Source organism: Ursus americanus, chromosome 2, assembly GCF_024610735.1.
Source record: "Ursus americanus isolate L20-20 chromosome 2, mUrsAme1.1.p, whole genome shotgun sequence".
NCBI lineage: Eukaryota > Metazoa > Chordata > Mammalia > Carnivora > Ursidae > Ursus > Ursus americanus.
Window position 1 is genome coordinate 7,339,030 of NC_142128.1, and position 14,002 is coordinate 7,353,031.

Sequence of the window (14,002 nt, forward strand, 5' to 3'; positions counted from 1 at the left end):
TAGGAAGGACTCCCAGGTCCCCATCGTGCAGTTTCAACAGTGATCAACTCACAACCAGCCTTGGTTCATCTCTACTGCCAATATCTTTTGTTGTGTCGTGCTGGAGTATTTGAACCAAATCCCAGGCACCGTACTATTCCCTTTCTTAGATGTGGATATTGAGACCCGGAAGGTTCAGAAAGGCTGTCAGTGGTACAGCTGGAACATTCTACACACTCAGGTGTGCCCTTGTCTGGCCCCCATACAGAGAAACAAAGAGATGTGCTCAGAAATGTGCTGACTAGCACTTTCTCTTCAACCCCGGTCACATAGACATATATACATAATGTACACACACTCCCCCACACAGATGCACCCGAGGACACACCCAGCGGGCCCAAAGCACCCCACTTCTCCCATGCCACCCCTCCTTTGCTACTGGAGGATCTGCATACACCACGAAGGGCCTACTGTGTGCTTGGCATGAAAAAATTAACCTCCAACGGCCATTTTCTCTTTTGTGGCACCCTCAACCAACAATCTGAGCAAAAGCAGGGTCTAACGGCCACACCTGCCTTCACTCCTAGCTTCAGAAGGGAATGGATTCTAATCAATTTTGGTCAAATGGAACTACTCTTGAGCACTCTGAAAATTCCTCATATTCGTCTGCTTGACATAGTTATCTCACTGATTCTCAAAACAGTCCGGGGCAGGGATGGGGTCGGTTTTGAACTCCTGTGTTTCTGCTGATGAAACAGAGGCTCACAGGCGTTCAGTTTTCTGCCTGAGGCCTCAGAGCTAGTATTTGATGGCATCGAGACTAGGAATGGGCTGACACAACCCTCCTTCTTCAGCTTTAGCTCATGGAAATTTTTAACCACTCTTTAGGGTTAGGGAAAACAAAATGATGCCTCCTGCCTCCACGTTTATGTATTTATTCTGAATTTCTTTGTTAAAATGCACCTACTCCTTCCTCTCTCCTTTCATTGTAACAGTGGCTACCACAGCCAGGTCCTAAAGGCCTCCCAAGTCCTGAGGTCCAGGAAGCATCTTCCCACACAAACCCCCACCCCCCAACTCTCTCCCCTCTGGCAATATTCAGAACACAGCCCTGCTGCTCCGCCCCAGATCCTCCTTCCTTCAGCGCTGACTCGCTACAAACTATTCCAATTTTATCTTTGGACCCTCCCTTCCCACCAACTCAGACACTCGGCAGCAACTTCGGACTCCTCAGCGTCTGCAGGCCCTGGGACGTTGCTGGTCTCTGCAGAGATGTTTATTGAATGAATAAATAAAAATTCATTCGCACTAAGGTGTAAATGTGAGAGGACTGTTATGTATTTTAATGTGTTCCCTCTCCTGGGGGCAATAATAGCCCTTTAATGTATTTTGAAGCTTACAAAGCTCCCTGTATTAATTCCTTTGCTGCCCCCAACAACTTTTTGGAGGTAGGTATGACAGGAGGCATCTCTCAGAGAGGGGGTGCGATTTGCCCAAAGCCACACAGCGCATCTGCAAAGATTTGCCATATAAAGTAACGTGCACAGGTTCCAGGGACTAGGGGTGGGTATCTGTTGGGGGTCCATTTTTCAGCCACTTGAGGGTAGAACCCAGTTCTTTTTTGCAGCTAATGTTCGGCAAAGGGATTTCCGAGGGCGGATTTCTCGGAGTTGAAGAGAAAGGTAATGGGGCATGGGGGGGGGGGGCGACCCTGAACGGACGCCTCAACCGCACCCGGGCCGTTGCCGCGGTGGTCCCACTCAAAGGCCGACCCCCACAGCACCCAGGACCTGGCGGGCGCAGCCGCGGAGTCAAAGGTTACTGGGAGGATGACTTGAGCCACTGGGGCCGACTGGCGGAAGCCTCTGAGCCCAGGCCGTGAAACGAGGTCCGGGCGCCCAGGAGGCTTCAGGGATAGGCGCCCAGCAGCAGGAGAGCCAGCGCCGGCGCCCTCCCCGCACCTGGGGGCGGCAGGGAGATGGGGCGCAGCCAAGAGAACACGCCCCCTGCTGTGCAGAGACGCGGATGGTAGGGCTCACGACTCTGAGCCCCTCGGCCCGGAAAGCGGCCCCCCCTGCCGGCCTCGCCGCCTCACTGCACTCAGGGCCCCGCCGCCGCAGCCTCGCCCCGGCCCGACTCGGGGTGCGCACCCGGGCAGCGCCGGGCGCGCACGGGGTACGCGCGGGGGTGCAGGTCCCGGGCTGCCACCGGGGGGCGCCGCTACGCGCTGCGCCCTGCTTCGCTCCGCCGGGGCCCCGGACACCGAACCGAACGCCGCCCGGCCGGGCAGAGGCCGAGGGGCGACGAGGAGCGGACGCCTCAAAGCGGGGGCGGGCCGGCGGCACGTCCTCCGCGCCCTGCGACCTTTCTCCGAGTCCCCCCGTGGGCTCCGCGGGCTCTGCGTCCCCCGCGCCTCCCACCCAGCCTGGCGGCGCAGCGCGGCACGGCCGCTCCCACTCCGTCCTTGGAGGGTGTGGAAGGGTGGGTTTGGGGCCGGGGGCGGGTCTGGGGGCGGACCCGGAGGCGGGGCTGTCTCTGCGGCAGGGCCCAGCTTGGCTCCCCCCGGTCTCTCTCTGTCTCTCCTCCTCCCTCCTCCTGCTCCGGGCGGAGCCCGGCATGGGGGGGCCGGCGCCCGGCAGGCCAGGTACGGTGATGTGGAAATTGGGGAGCCTTGGTGCGGGGAGGTGGGGTGGGGGGGGAACAGGGAGTAGTGAGGATTGGCGGGGCGAGAGACGGAGAAACCCAGGGTAGCAGGACAAGGGGAAGGGGAGGGGTGCCCGGAAACCTGGGGCCCTTGGATGGAGAGGGGAATGAAGCCGCCAGGTTTGGAACAAACAGGGAAGGGAGAGGACGGCAGTGAGGAGGGGCGCCTAGGAGGAGAGGTGAGGCCAACGGCGTAAAGGAGAGTGTGTTTGGGGGGAGGGAAACCAGAGCAGGTCTGGAGGCCGCAGCTCAGAAGGTAGCTATGGGGCCAGACTGGAGACCGCCGGGTGGGATTGAGGGCAGGGACTGGAAGAGGGAAGCCGGGAGCCTCCCAGATCCTGGAGGAGGAAGAAGGGGATCTGGGCCATCATCGAGGGAGGTGGAGACGGTCACTGAGGGGCCAGGGCGCAGGAATAGGGGTGGACGCAGGCCCGGGCCCAGGCAAAGGACTGGAAGGGGGAACAGCCCGCAGGGAATGGAAATAGATGGATGGGTAGGATTGTAGATGCCCAACTCCGACTGCCCCCATCCCTTTGCCAGCATCCCCACCCTGCCTTCATGACACCCCAGCCTCAGGGCCCAAGAGGGGGTGGGGATTCTGACCATCTCCCCCTTCCCCAGTGGGGTGCCATGTACGCAAGTAGGCCATAGCAGAACTCCTTGTCTGTAGGTATGTCCAGTTCCCTGTAGCCGGTTGTGTGTGTCTAGAGGTCTGTGTGTGCTGTGGGTGTGTCGGGGGTGTTTATGTCTGTGTGTGTCTGCTTGTTCCTAGGTTGTGTTTACCTATGCTGATTTCTGTGTCTGGTCCTCTGTTTGTAGATATAGGTCTGTGGCCTGGTGGTTTGTGTGTCTGAATGTGTGTTTGTGTGGCTGTGGGGCTGCTCTGTATTTGTGGGGCCTGTGTGGTAGATCAGGATGTATTTACAGGATGGGAATCTGTGTCGAGCTGATCTCTCCGGGATGTGTATTTGTGGCTCTGAACACCTTTGTCAGGGTGTGTGACTCTGTGTACACGTATCCTTCTATGTCTGTCTGTCTGTGGGTCCTAGAGGCGGTCGGTATTGGGTTTTCTCTGCCTCCATCTGTTTCCACTCTCTGAGGACCCAAGTCACATCTCCGCTCCTTTCTCTCTCTCTCTCTCTCCCCTTCATTCATTCCTGGCCCCCACCCACCCCACATCTTTCTTTTTTTCCTTCCCTTCTCCCCCACCAAGTGGATCCGGGACCCAGGGAGGGCCGCCCCCCGGGCCTGGTGGCGCTGAGCAGGGCCCCCCAGCCCCCACCTCCTGCCCCACGACATGAACCTCCTCTACCGAAAAACCAAGCTGGAGTGGAGGCAGCACAAGGAGGAGGAGGCCAAGAGGAGGTAAGGCTGCAGTCCCAGATTGCCCTCTGGGCTGTCCCACCTCTGCTTCCCTGGTGGCTGGGCCACATCCCTCTGCCCTTCCTGGGTCCAACAGCCTGGTCAGGAGTCTGATCTTAGAGTCTATGCTCAGTACAGAGTTGCTGGAATTGCATACACCCTGTCCCCACCCTGCTCCTGGCTCCTGGCTCTAGCCCTTGTCCTGGCTTCTTGGGGGGCTTCCAGCTCAGGAGCACCCTGTTGGCTCTTCCCCACCCCTGGAGGCCCGAGTCACTCCTTCCTGACTCACCTCTGGCCTGTAGTCTTCTCCTTTCTGTCAGTGTGGGGTTGGCTCCAGGCTCCCCTATCACCTGACCTTGGAAGGGGCAAGCCCTCTGCCTTCATGGTCCAGGGACAGGGTCATTTGCAGGGTATCAGAGAAGATCCATTTGGCCCTCTCCCCACCTCTGCTGCTGGGGGAGGTGAATGGCCAAGTGACAGGGGTGTGTGTGTGTGTGTGTGTGTGTGTGTTTGTGGTGGGAGACGTGAAGGCTGGGCCCTGCAGAGGAGCCAAGGCTGGGGACCTCTCCCTGCTTGCCCTCTCTCCTTGCCCTCCCAGGGACCTGGATCCTGGCCTCTCCCCTCTCACTCCCCTCTCTCTTCACTCCCATTGACAGCACAGCCTCTTGGAGCCTGAGTCAGAGCCACCTCCCTGCTCCCTTCTCCCTCCTCCAAACTGTGGAGTTTAATTCTTGTTGTTAATTAGATTAATCAGAGCTATGACTGCAGTGATCTCTCCCTAATGAAGGGTTAGTAGACAGGGCCTTAATGAGAGCCCACCCCACAGTGGCTCTCCCCTCTTCCCTGCCAGCCGCCCCTCCCTTCACGCACACAGAAGCCCGGGGACAGTGAAAGGGAATGGGGGTGAGCCTGGGAGGGTGACAGAGAAAGGACAGCACCGAGAGAGAGGGAGAGCGAGGGGAAGGGAGGAAAGGGATCAGCAGCAGGAGGCTGCTCTGACGATGCGGCTGCACAGCCCTCATCTGGGAGCGGAGGCGCGGTGTGGTGTGGGAGCGGAGGCCGCAGCAGCCAGACATGATGGGAGGCCGGAGGCCAGGTGTGGGCCAGCGTGAGCGTGAGAGCAGCAGAGCCGTGGCGCAGGTGTATGTGCCAGGCGGGGCTCTCTCCACCTGTGCATGGAGCCGTCCACATAGGCGCCCAGTGCCAGATATGCCCAGGCTGGGATCAGACAGCTCCAGGGACGCTCCCCTGCACGTGTGCTCATCCCTACTCACCTTCCCTCCCCAGTTTTCTGGTCTGTTTTAAAGCCTAGGGATTCTGCCTCAAGTTTCTACTTCGGAGCCCTAGACCTTCAAGCAGCCTCCCATCCCCACCTCAGGCCCCTTCCTCCTCCTCCTGGGAGGCCACAGGGTTGCACACCCTTCTGAGGGTAGGGGAGGGGGAGGCCCAGGCCTGAGGCCGACCTCTGTTCCATTTTGGCCTTCTCTCCCCAGCTCCAGTAAGGAGGTGGCTCCTGCAGGCCCCACAGGGCCCGGGGCTGGCCCGGGGCCTGGGGTCCGTGTGCGGGACATCGCCTCGCTGCGCCGCTCCCTCAGGATGGGCTTCATGACAATGCCAGCCTCCCAGGAGCACACCCCCCACCCCTGCCGCAGCGCCATGGCCCCACGCTCACTCTCCTGCCATTCAGTGGGCAGCATGGACAGTGTTGGGGGTGGGCCTGGGGGGGGAGGTGGGGGTCTCACAGAGGACACCAGTGCCCGAAGACCCCCTGCCAAGCCCCGGAGACATCCCAGCACCAAGCTCAGCATGGCAGGGTCGGGGGCAGAGATTCCCCCCAGCAAGAAAGCAGGTGAGACACCCCCAGCCCTCCCCAGGAGCTGGGAGGATCCATTCCAGGCTAAGAGAGGCCTACAGGGGAGGGTTCATTCAGAGAAGAACCAAGGAAATGGAAGGTTCCATTCTCAGTGGGAGTGGTGGGGGGGTGGTTTCTCTTTGGAAGGGCCTGAGATGAACCATTCAAGGGCAGGGGAAGCTCCCTGAAAAGTCCATTCCTGGGAAAGGGTGGCCTTGAAGGAACATGAGGGTGGGACAGAATTTACGGTAGGAGTTGCAGAGTCTGGGGAGTTCATCAGGACTGAGCTCGGGCTGGTAGAAAGGAACCCACTGTGCTTTAAGTTGAGGAACGCGGGGAAAATAAAGACGCAGATACGCCCTTGCAGATGGGTCAAGACGTCAGAAGGGGTCTGTCCATCTCCTTCTCCCACGAAGAGCCCAGTTTATTCTTCTCCTTCCCATTCTGCCCAGGCTCACAGAAGCCAACCCCAGAGGGCCGAGAGTCCAGCCGGAAGGTTCCTCCACAGAAGCCCAGGAGAAGCCCGAACACCCAGCTCTCTGTCTCCTTCGATGAGTCCTGTCCCCCAGCCCCCTCTCCTCGAGGGGGGAATCTGCCCCTTCAGCGCCTCAGTAGGGGGTCCTGCGTAGCTGGGGACCCTGAGGTGGGTGCCCAGGAAGAGGAGCCTGTGTACATTGAGATGGTGGGGGATGTCTTCAGGGGAGGAGGGCGAAGTGGAGGGGGCCTGACTGGGCCCCCTCTTGGGGGTAGGGGCCCAACCCCTCCAGCTGGCGCCGACTCGGACTCAGAGGAGAGCGAGGCTATATATGAGGAGATGAAGTACCCGCTGCCCGAGGAGGCAGGGGAAGGCCGGGCCAATGGGGCCCCTCCATTGACAGCGAGCTCCTCGCCACACCAGCCTCCTGCCCTGCAGCCCCACACCCACCGCCGGCCAGCTTCAGCCCTCCCAAGCCGGAGGGATGGGACACCTACCAAGACCACTCCTTGTGAAATCCCCCCACCCTTCCCCAACCTCCTCCAGCACCGTCCTCCGCTCCTGGCCTTCCCCCAAGCCAAGGCTGCTTCCCGAACCCCTGGCGATGGGGTCTCGAGGCTACCTGTCCTCTGCCACTCGAAGGAGCCAGCGGGCTCCGCCCCAGCTCCCCAAGTGCCTGCCCGGGAGCGGGAGACGCCTCCCCCACCGCCTCCACCTCCTGCTGCCAACCTGCTGCTGCTGGGACCCTCGGGCCGGGCCCGGAGCCACTCGACGCCGTTGCCACCCCAGGGCTCTGGCCAGCCCCGGGGGGAGCGGGAGCTCCCCAACTCCCACAGCATGATCTGCCCCAAGGCAGCAGGTGTGCCGGCAGCCCCTCCTGCCCCGGCCGCCTTGCTCCCTGGCCCCCCCAAGGACAAGGCTGTGTCTTACACCATGGTGTACTCGGCAGTCAAGGTGACCACGCACTCCGTCTTGCCGGCGGGTCCGCCCCTGGGTGTTGGGGAGCCAAAGACTGAGAAGGAGATCTCAGTCCTCCATGGGATGCTGTGCACCAGCTCGAGGCCCCCAGTGCCTGGGAAGTCCAGCCCCCACAGCGGGGCCATGGGCACAGCAGCTGGGGTCCTCCACCATCGTGGCTGCCTGGCCTCCCCACACAGCCTTCCGGACCCAACTGCAGGCCCCCTGACTCCCCTCTGGACCTACCCAGCTGCAGCAGCTGGGCTCAAGAGACCCCCTGCCTATGAGAGCCTCAAGGCTGGGGGGGTGCTGAATAAGGGCTGTGGAATGGGGGCCCCATCCCCCATGGTCAAGATCCAGCTGCAGGAGCAAGGGACCGACGGGGGTGCCTTTGCCAGCATCTCCTGCGCCCATGTCATCGCCAGTGCAGGGACACCCGAGGAGGAAGAAGAGGAGATGGGCGCCACGACATTTGGGGCAGGCTGGGCTCTGCAGAGGAAGGTCCTGTATGGAGGGAGGAAGGCGAAAGAGCTGGACAGTGAGTGAAGGGTGGGAATTTGGGGGTGGGAGACTGGGGGTGCCTGTGATGATTTCGGGGAAGTGTCAGAGGGGTTATTTGGAAGCCACAACCCATTGTCCTGAAGTGGGAAGTTTTCAAGGAGACTGGAGGATGAGGGCATGCAGCAGGCTGAGGGGCTGGACGGGCAGAAAGATCTGCGATGGGGGGGGCTAGAATCTGGCCCCAAGAGTAGCCCCCTCCTGCCCTGTCCCGCTCTACTCCCTGCCCTTTGCTTTGCTAGGCTGCAGGGGTGTGTGTGTGTGAGTGTGCGCACACTAGGAGCTAAACACAGCTGCCTCCCAGCTGTTGCCATGGCAACCCATCCAGACAGGAGGGAGAGGAGAGGGAGGCCCCTACCGTTGCCTGGCAACGCAATGCTCTGCCAGGCCTCCTCTCAGAGCTGAGCTTAGTTCACTTGCAGCCCTTCCCCCAACACCCCCCCCCTTCCCACTTCCTGGCTCAGGATTTGGGATCACCCCCTCCTGGAGAACAGTGCTCCTGGTCTGTGTCTCAGAGGGTGGTCCTTGTGGCCCTGTCGGGCTGGAGGGGCTCTGGAGCTAAAGCTGGGGTAGGGGAGACCCCGTATGACCACAGAAAAGGGTTTGGCAGCAGCAAATATTTGTGAATCTCAGGCCAGGGATGGTACCAATGGGTGGAAAGGAAAGTGGCAGTATTGGGGTCCCTTCTGTGTGTTTGTGTTTGGGGAGTGTGAAATAGTGTCCCTCCCTTCCCTGCTGTGACTTGCAAAAGAGCAGTTCCTTCTGGTCCATGCACACCGGCTGTGTGTGTGTGTGTGTGTGTGTGTGTGTGTGTGTAGCTGGGGGCACAGCAAGACCCTTCCCACGTACAGGCACTAAGCTCTCCTTGTCACCCCAGCAGAGGTCGAGGATGGTGCCCGGGCCTGGAATGGCAGTGCTGAGGGTCCAGGCAAGGTGGAGCGTGAGGACAGGGGCCCTGTGGCATCAGGGATCCCAGTGAGGAGTCAGGGGGCAGAGGGCCTGCTGGCCAGGATCCACCATGGAGGGGACCGAGGAGGGAGTCGCACGGCGCTGCCCGTACCCTGCCAGACGTTTCCTGCCTGCCACCGCAATGGAGGTGACACCCTGCCCGCAGCCGGACAAAGATGGGGCTGGAAGGGGGGAGATCTCTCAGGGTCCATGCCCTGGGCCCTCCATTCTAACACCACATCACCATCCCCTTGCCTCCCCTGCTGAGTCAGGGGCAGCCTGGAAGGGGCTGCCCTCTGGGAACTGTGGGAGGGGAACCTGGAGGCCCCTACCCTCCTCACTTAACCATTTTTCCACCTCAGACTTCACGGGAGGCTACCGCCTGGGGCGCTCCGCCTCCACCTCCGGAGTCCGGCAGGCCGCGCTCCACACCCCCCGGCCCTGCAGTCAGCCTAGGGATGCCCCAAGCCAGGTGAGGAGGAAGACGAAGGTGGGCTTTCTTTTATTTGTGAAGGAGCAGGTGGGGGAGAAAGCCTGGGTGTGGAAAGGAAAGTAGGAGGTCAAGCTTGGGCCTGGCACAGACGAATGAGGGGGGGACGAATGAGGGACACCCCCCCCCCCGGGGGGTGGGGAGGGCATTGATCCTGGGAAGGGGTCTGTATTAGATGGGGACAGCAAGGTGGCGCCACCACTTGCTTACCGTGCGCCTTTGTGCATTTAGAAAATGGGGGGTACCAATTTGAAAAGTGCATTCTACTAGGAAATCAATTATTTAAAGGTGCCCATTCCCCAGGGTGAGACGTGCCCAGCCTGGCACCCTGCCAGGCAGAGGGTTCAAGAGCTGGGTTTCTGTTCCCGCCCCGCCCCCGGCCCCCCCCCCCCCACTAGCCAGGGGGAGAGGACAGAGGCCGAGGGGGCAAGAGAGGACTTGTTTCTGGGAGAAGACATTGGTCTTTGCAGTGGGGGACAGGGCCTGGTCACTCTGAGGTCCTTGACCCCCCCCCCCTTATTCCTTTCTCCCCTCGTCGCCGGCCGGCGCTGGGAGGAAGGGGCACAGACCCACCCCGCACTGCCGCTGCCGCTGCCCCTGCCGCCTCCGCCCGCCCGCGAGCGCGATGGCAAGCTGCTGGAGGTGATCGAGCGCAAGCGCTGCGTGTGCAAGGAGATCAAGGCCCGCCACCGCCCCGACCGAGGCCTCTGCAAGCAGGAGAGCATGCCCATCCTCCCCAGCTGGCGGCGGGGGCCTGAGCCCCGCAAGTCCGGCACCCCGCCCTGCCGCCGGCAGCACACCGTCCTCTGGGACACGGCCATCTGAGGAGGCCGGGAGGCCGGGGCACCGGACTGGGGAGCGGGCGGGGGTGCCCGGCTCTCCGGGAGACTTGCCTTGAAAGAGGGACACTGGAAGGACCAGGTGAGAGAAAGCCAGGGAGAACCCCCTGCCTTCCACCCTAACCCCCGGAGACGGGGAGTCTGCCAGGCCCATCGGGCGTGGGGCGCCAGCCGCACCCCCTGAAATTTGGGGGAGGAGGGTTTGAAGTTGGGAGTGAGGCCCTCCGCTGCTCTCCCTGCTGGGCGAGGTTGACTCCTCCTCCTGAGAAGGCAAAGGCCAAGCCAGAGGTCAGCATGGGGGAGGAGGGAAGGGAAGGGAGGAAGGGGGGCGGGTCAGGTGAAGGACGGGGCTAGAGTGTGAGGTAGAGGGGCTCTTTTACAGAGCCGGGAGTGGGGAGGGGGTATTTATTTCGTTATTTATTTTAGTTGGGAGGGCAATTCTGGGCTCTTCTGACCTACCCCTGGGCAGGGAGTAGGCAGTGGTGGGCAATTAAAGGGAACCAAGTTGGCGCTCTCCCCAACCATCCACGCCCTCCCTGACGCTGGGGATTGGTCTGGAATGGGGAGCCAAGCAAGAGAAGGGAGAGGCTCCGGTGAGCTGAGGGCCGCAGACTCATTTACAGTATTTACGAGTGGCCAGAATTTGATAGTGAGTGTGGCCTGCTGTGAAACAGGCATCTTATTTAGCTCTGGGGTGAGGGTCTAGCACCAGGGATGGGCGGGATGATGGGGAAGGAGGGAAATTTTAGCGGGTGGGGGTGGGCGGGGTATTTATTTAAATTTTAAAAAAATCAGAAGAGATGTCAGGAACTTTTTTTTAATTCCTTTCTTTTCAGAATAATATATTAAAAGACTAACGATCCTAGAACTGGCTTCTTATATTTCAGTGTGCTCCGCTTTTCTTACACCTGTTTCTTTTCCCTCTTGCCCGTCGTTGGTGGGAGTTGGAGGTGGTGCAGGGAGGGCTGAGTGGCTGTGGCAAGTAACAGGGAGAGGTGGAGTTTGAGGTAAGTCTGGGAATGCCACCATGCGGTGACTCAGCAAGCATTTACGGAGCCAGCCTCTGATGTGTGCTTGGCAATGGGCAGAAGGAGCATTCAGACTAAAGCCTGCCCTCAGGCATTGTGCAGTCTAGTCTGGGGGATGAGACACCTGGGACAACACTAGACAGTGCTACAGCAGTAAGAGGGTGCGGGTGGGGCCAGAATCATCTAAGAAGGCTTTCTAGAAAGTGAGCCTAAAAGGACAGGGAAGGTTTGGGTGAGCAGGGGGAGGAGGGAAAGTCCCAAGGTCACACGATGATTGTCTGCAGAACAGAAGATGGGAGTGGGGCAGGAAATGTGTTTAAATAATGCAAAGGGCAATGAGTCAACGACGAAGCTGGTTCAGAGAGATGGGCATCAAAGCAAGATTCTGATCCTCAGGAAGCAGTCACCGAGGAGAATAAAAATGTGCCTGGGAGAACGGAGGGCAAAGGATAGTTAGCAAGATGCAGAGGAACATGCTCAGGTGGGGAATGCCGGAGCTGAATGGGGCATTTTCGAAGCCCAGCATTAGAACTCCTGTGACTGGGGAAGTGATCACTTTGACAGAGCAAACCAAGTAGGGTGAGAGGGATTTTGAGGGAAGAACGTTGAATTGGAAGCAATGGTTAATATCCAGGTGGAAAGGTTTGTTACCAGCTAGAACAGACTTTCAAAAAGTGTGGTGGATGATACAAGAGATGTTTTTAAGCAATCTGAAGAAGGACATTTTCCCCCCCTTTTTAAAAAAGATTTTATTTTTAGGGGTACCTGGGTGGCTCAGTTGGTTAAGCATCTGCCTTTGGTTCAGGTCATGATCTCAAGCTCACCCCCCCCCCCCCCCCGCCCAATCGGGCTCCCTGCTCAGCCAGGAGTCGGCTTCTCCCTCTCCCCCCCCCCCCACCGCCGCTTGTGCTCTCTACTCTCTCTCTCGAATAAATAATCTCTACACCCAACGTGGGGCTCAAACTCACAACCCCGAGACCAAGAGTCGCATGTGCTACTGACTGAGCCACACAGGCGCCCCAAGAAGAATGGTTTTTTCTTAAACTTTAGTAGTTTTCTATTTATTTTCATTCCTATTAGAGAAATTATAACCAGCACATCAAAAGTATTTGTTATTTCATGGATATTATTGCACAAGATAAAGCTAAATTTATTTTTAATGAGTTGGTTTAAAGAAAAATGTTAAATAAATAATGGTACGGTTGTGATATACAGAATATGGAAAATTATGACAGTGATACGAGAATTTTTGGAACTTGGGAAACACCAAGTTAGAGATGAAATGAGAGTTTGGGAGAGATGAGAAGTTTGGGAAAGATGAGTAGACTGCAGACATTAGGAATCATCAACATAGAAATAATACTCGGGGCCTAGACTGAGTTGTATAAGGGAGAATTGTATAAAGATATGCATTAAGAACAAAATATGAACAAGAAATAGCTTTCTACATTTTATTTTTTGAATTGAGATATATCGACATATAACATTGTATTAGTTTCGGGTGTCCAACATAATGATTTGATGTATGTATGTATTGTGAAATGATCATCACAATAAGTATAGTTAACATCCATCTCCACACATAATTACAATTTCTTTCCTTGTGATGAGAACTTTTATGATAGACCCTCTTAGCAACTTTCAAATGTTATTGTTAACTATAGTCGTTATGGTGCACATTACAACTCTAGAACTTATTTATCTTATAACTGGAAGTTTGTACCTTTTAACCACCTTCACCAATTTTGCCCACGTCCCAACCCCATCTCTGACAACCACCAGCCACCGATCTGTTCTCTATGTCTGTGAGTTTTTTGTTGTTTTAGATTCCACATATGAGTGAGATCATAGAGTATTTGCCTTTCCATCTGACTTATTTCACTTAGTATAATGCCCTCAAGGCCCATCCATGTCACAAATGGCACAATTTCTGATACCTTTTTAATAATTAGTTAGAAAATCAATGGAAATAAATATCCTGCTTATAAGAGCAACAAAAATCATAAAATATCTCAGAGTAACTTTAATAAGAAATGTATAGGACTTATATTCGATCAATCAATAAAGCTAAAGTCCTTTGAGTTACTTAAACCAGGAATATTTGCATAAGCAGAGTAATAACTTACTCTTAGATAAGAAGGCCATAATAGAAAACATGAGAGTTTTCCCGGAATCCATAAATTTGATGCAGTCTCTAAATTCCAAAAGGATGAGCTGGGAAACTTGACAAAATAATGCAAAAGTTCATCCAGAATGATAATGAGAAAAACCAGAACATTCTGAAACAGATGAGTAATGGGGGGACCTGACCTACCAATATTAAAAGTTGAAACAAAAGCACAGTGTACTGGGATTGGCACAGGACTGGCACATCCATCAGAATAGAGTCCAGAAATAGTTCCAAATACACATGGGAATTTAGCATGTATATGATAAAGGTGGTATTTTAAGGTTGGGGAAAAAGATTATTCAGTGGTTGTTTCTTGAGCAATTAGCTACTCAAGGGAGAGTGTGGGAAGCTGGATTTCTATTTCATTCATTATGCCAAAAGATTTAAATGTAGAAACAAAACAATAAGAGCAAAAAATGGGTGAACATTCTTTTAACCTTGGGACGGAGAAGGTCTTTCTAAAATGACATGAAAACCAGAAACAGACTGAAATACTTTTAAGTTTGATCATGTTCTCAACTAAAACTTCTATGTGGAAAACTCAAACTATGAACATTAAACTAGGAAAATATGTTTTTTTAAGATTTTATTTTTAAGTAATCTCTACACCCAAGGTGGGGCTCGAACTCATGACCCCGAGA

The 14,002-nt window shown here is 56.5% G+C and overlaps 1 protein-coding gene across 4 annotated transcripts; it reads left to right on the forward strand.

The window, feature by feature from the left end:
• Window positions 1-2,471: 2,471 nt before the first annotated feature.
• On the forward strand, window positions 2,472-11,377 carry NYAP1 (neuronal tyrosine phosphorylated phosphoinositide-3-kinase adaptor 1). Of its 4 annotated transcripts, none has more exons than XM_087867756.1 (7): window positions 2,473-2,623; window positions 3,896-4,047; window positions 5,538-5,893; window positions 6,349-7,866; window positions 8,764-8,982; window positions 9,197-9,306; window positions 9,892-11,371. In XM_087867756.1, exons 2-7 carry the CDS (start codon window positions 3,980-3,982, stop codon window positions 10,147-10,149), a joined length of 2,529 nt encoding a protein of 842 aa, XP_087723882.1. In that variant the 5' UTR covers window positions 2,473-2,623; window positions 3,896-3,979; the 3' UTR covers window positions 10,150-11,371. The 4 variants fall into 4 exon arrangements, with proteins under 4 accessions (XP_087723887.1, XP_087723882.1, XP_087723886.1 ...); XM_087867760.1 differs by having other exon boundaries at window positions 8,767-8,982; window positions 9,892-11,368; XM_087867757.1 differs by lacking the exon at window positions 2,473-2,623 and adding an exon at window positions 2,726-2,861.
• The last annotated feature ends 2,625 nt before the right edge of the window (window positions 11,378-14,002 follow it).

Excerpts from the sequence above, each read along its gene's own strand:
- NYAP1 (XM_087867756.1), top strand. The coding sequence starts at position 3,980 with ATGAACCTCCTCTACCGAAAAACCAAGCTGGAGTGGAGGCAGCACAAG. Across the intron at positions 5,894-6,348 it reads TCCCCCCAGCAAGAAAGCAG|GCTCACAGAAGCCAACCCCA; the intron begins GTGAGACACCCC and ends CATTCTGCCCAG. Across the intron at positions 7,867-8,763 it reads GAAGGCGAAAGAGCTGGACA|CAGAGGTCGAGGATGGTGCC; the intron begins GTGAGTGAAGGG and ends TTGTCACCCCAG.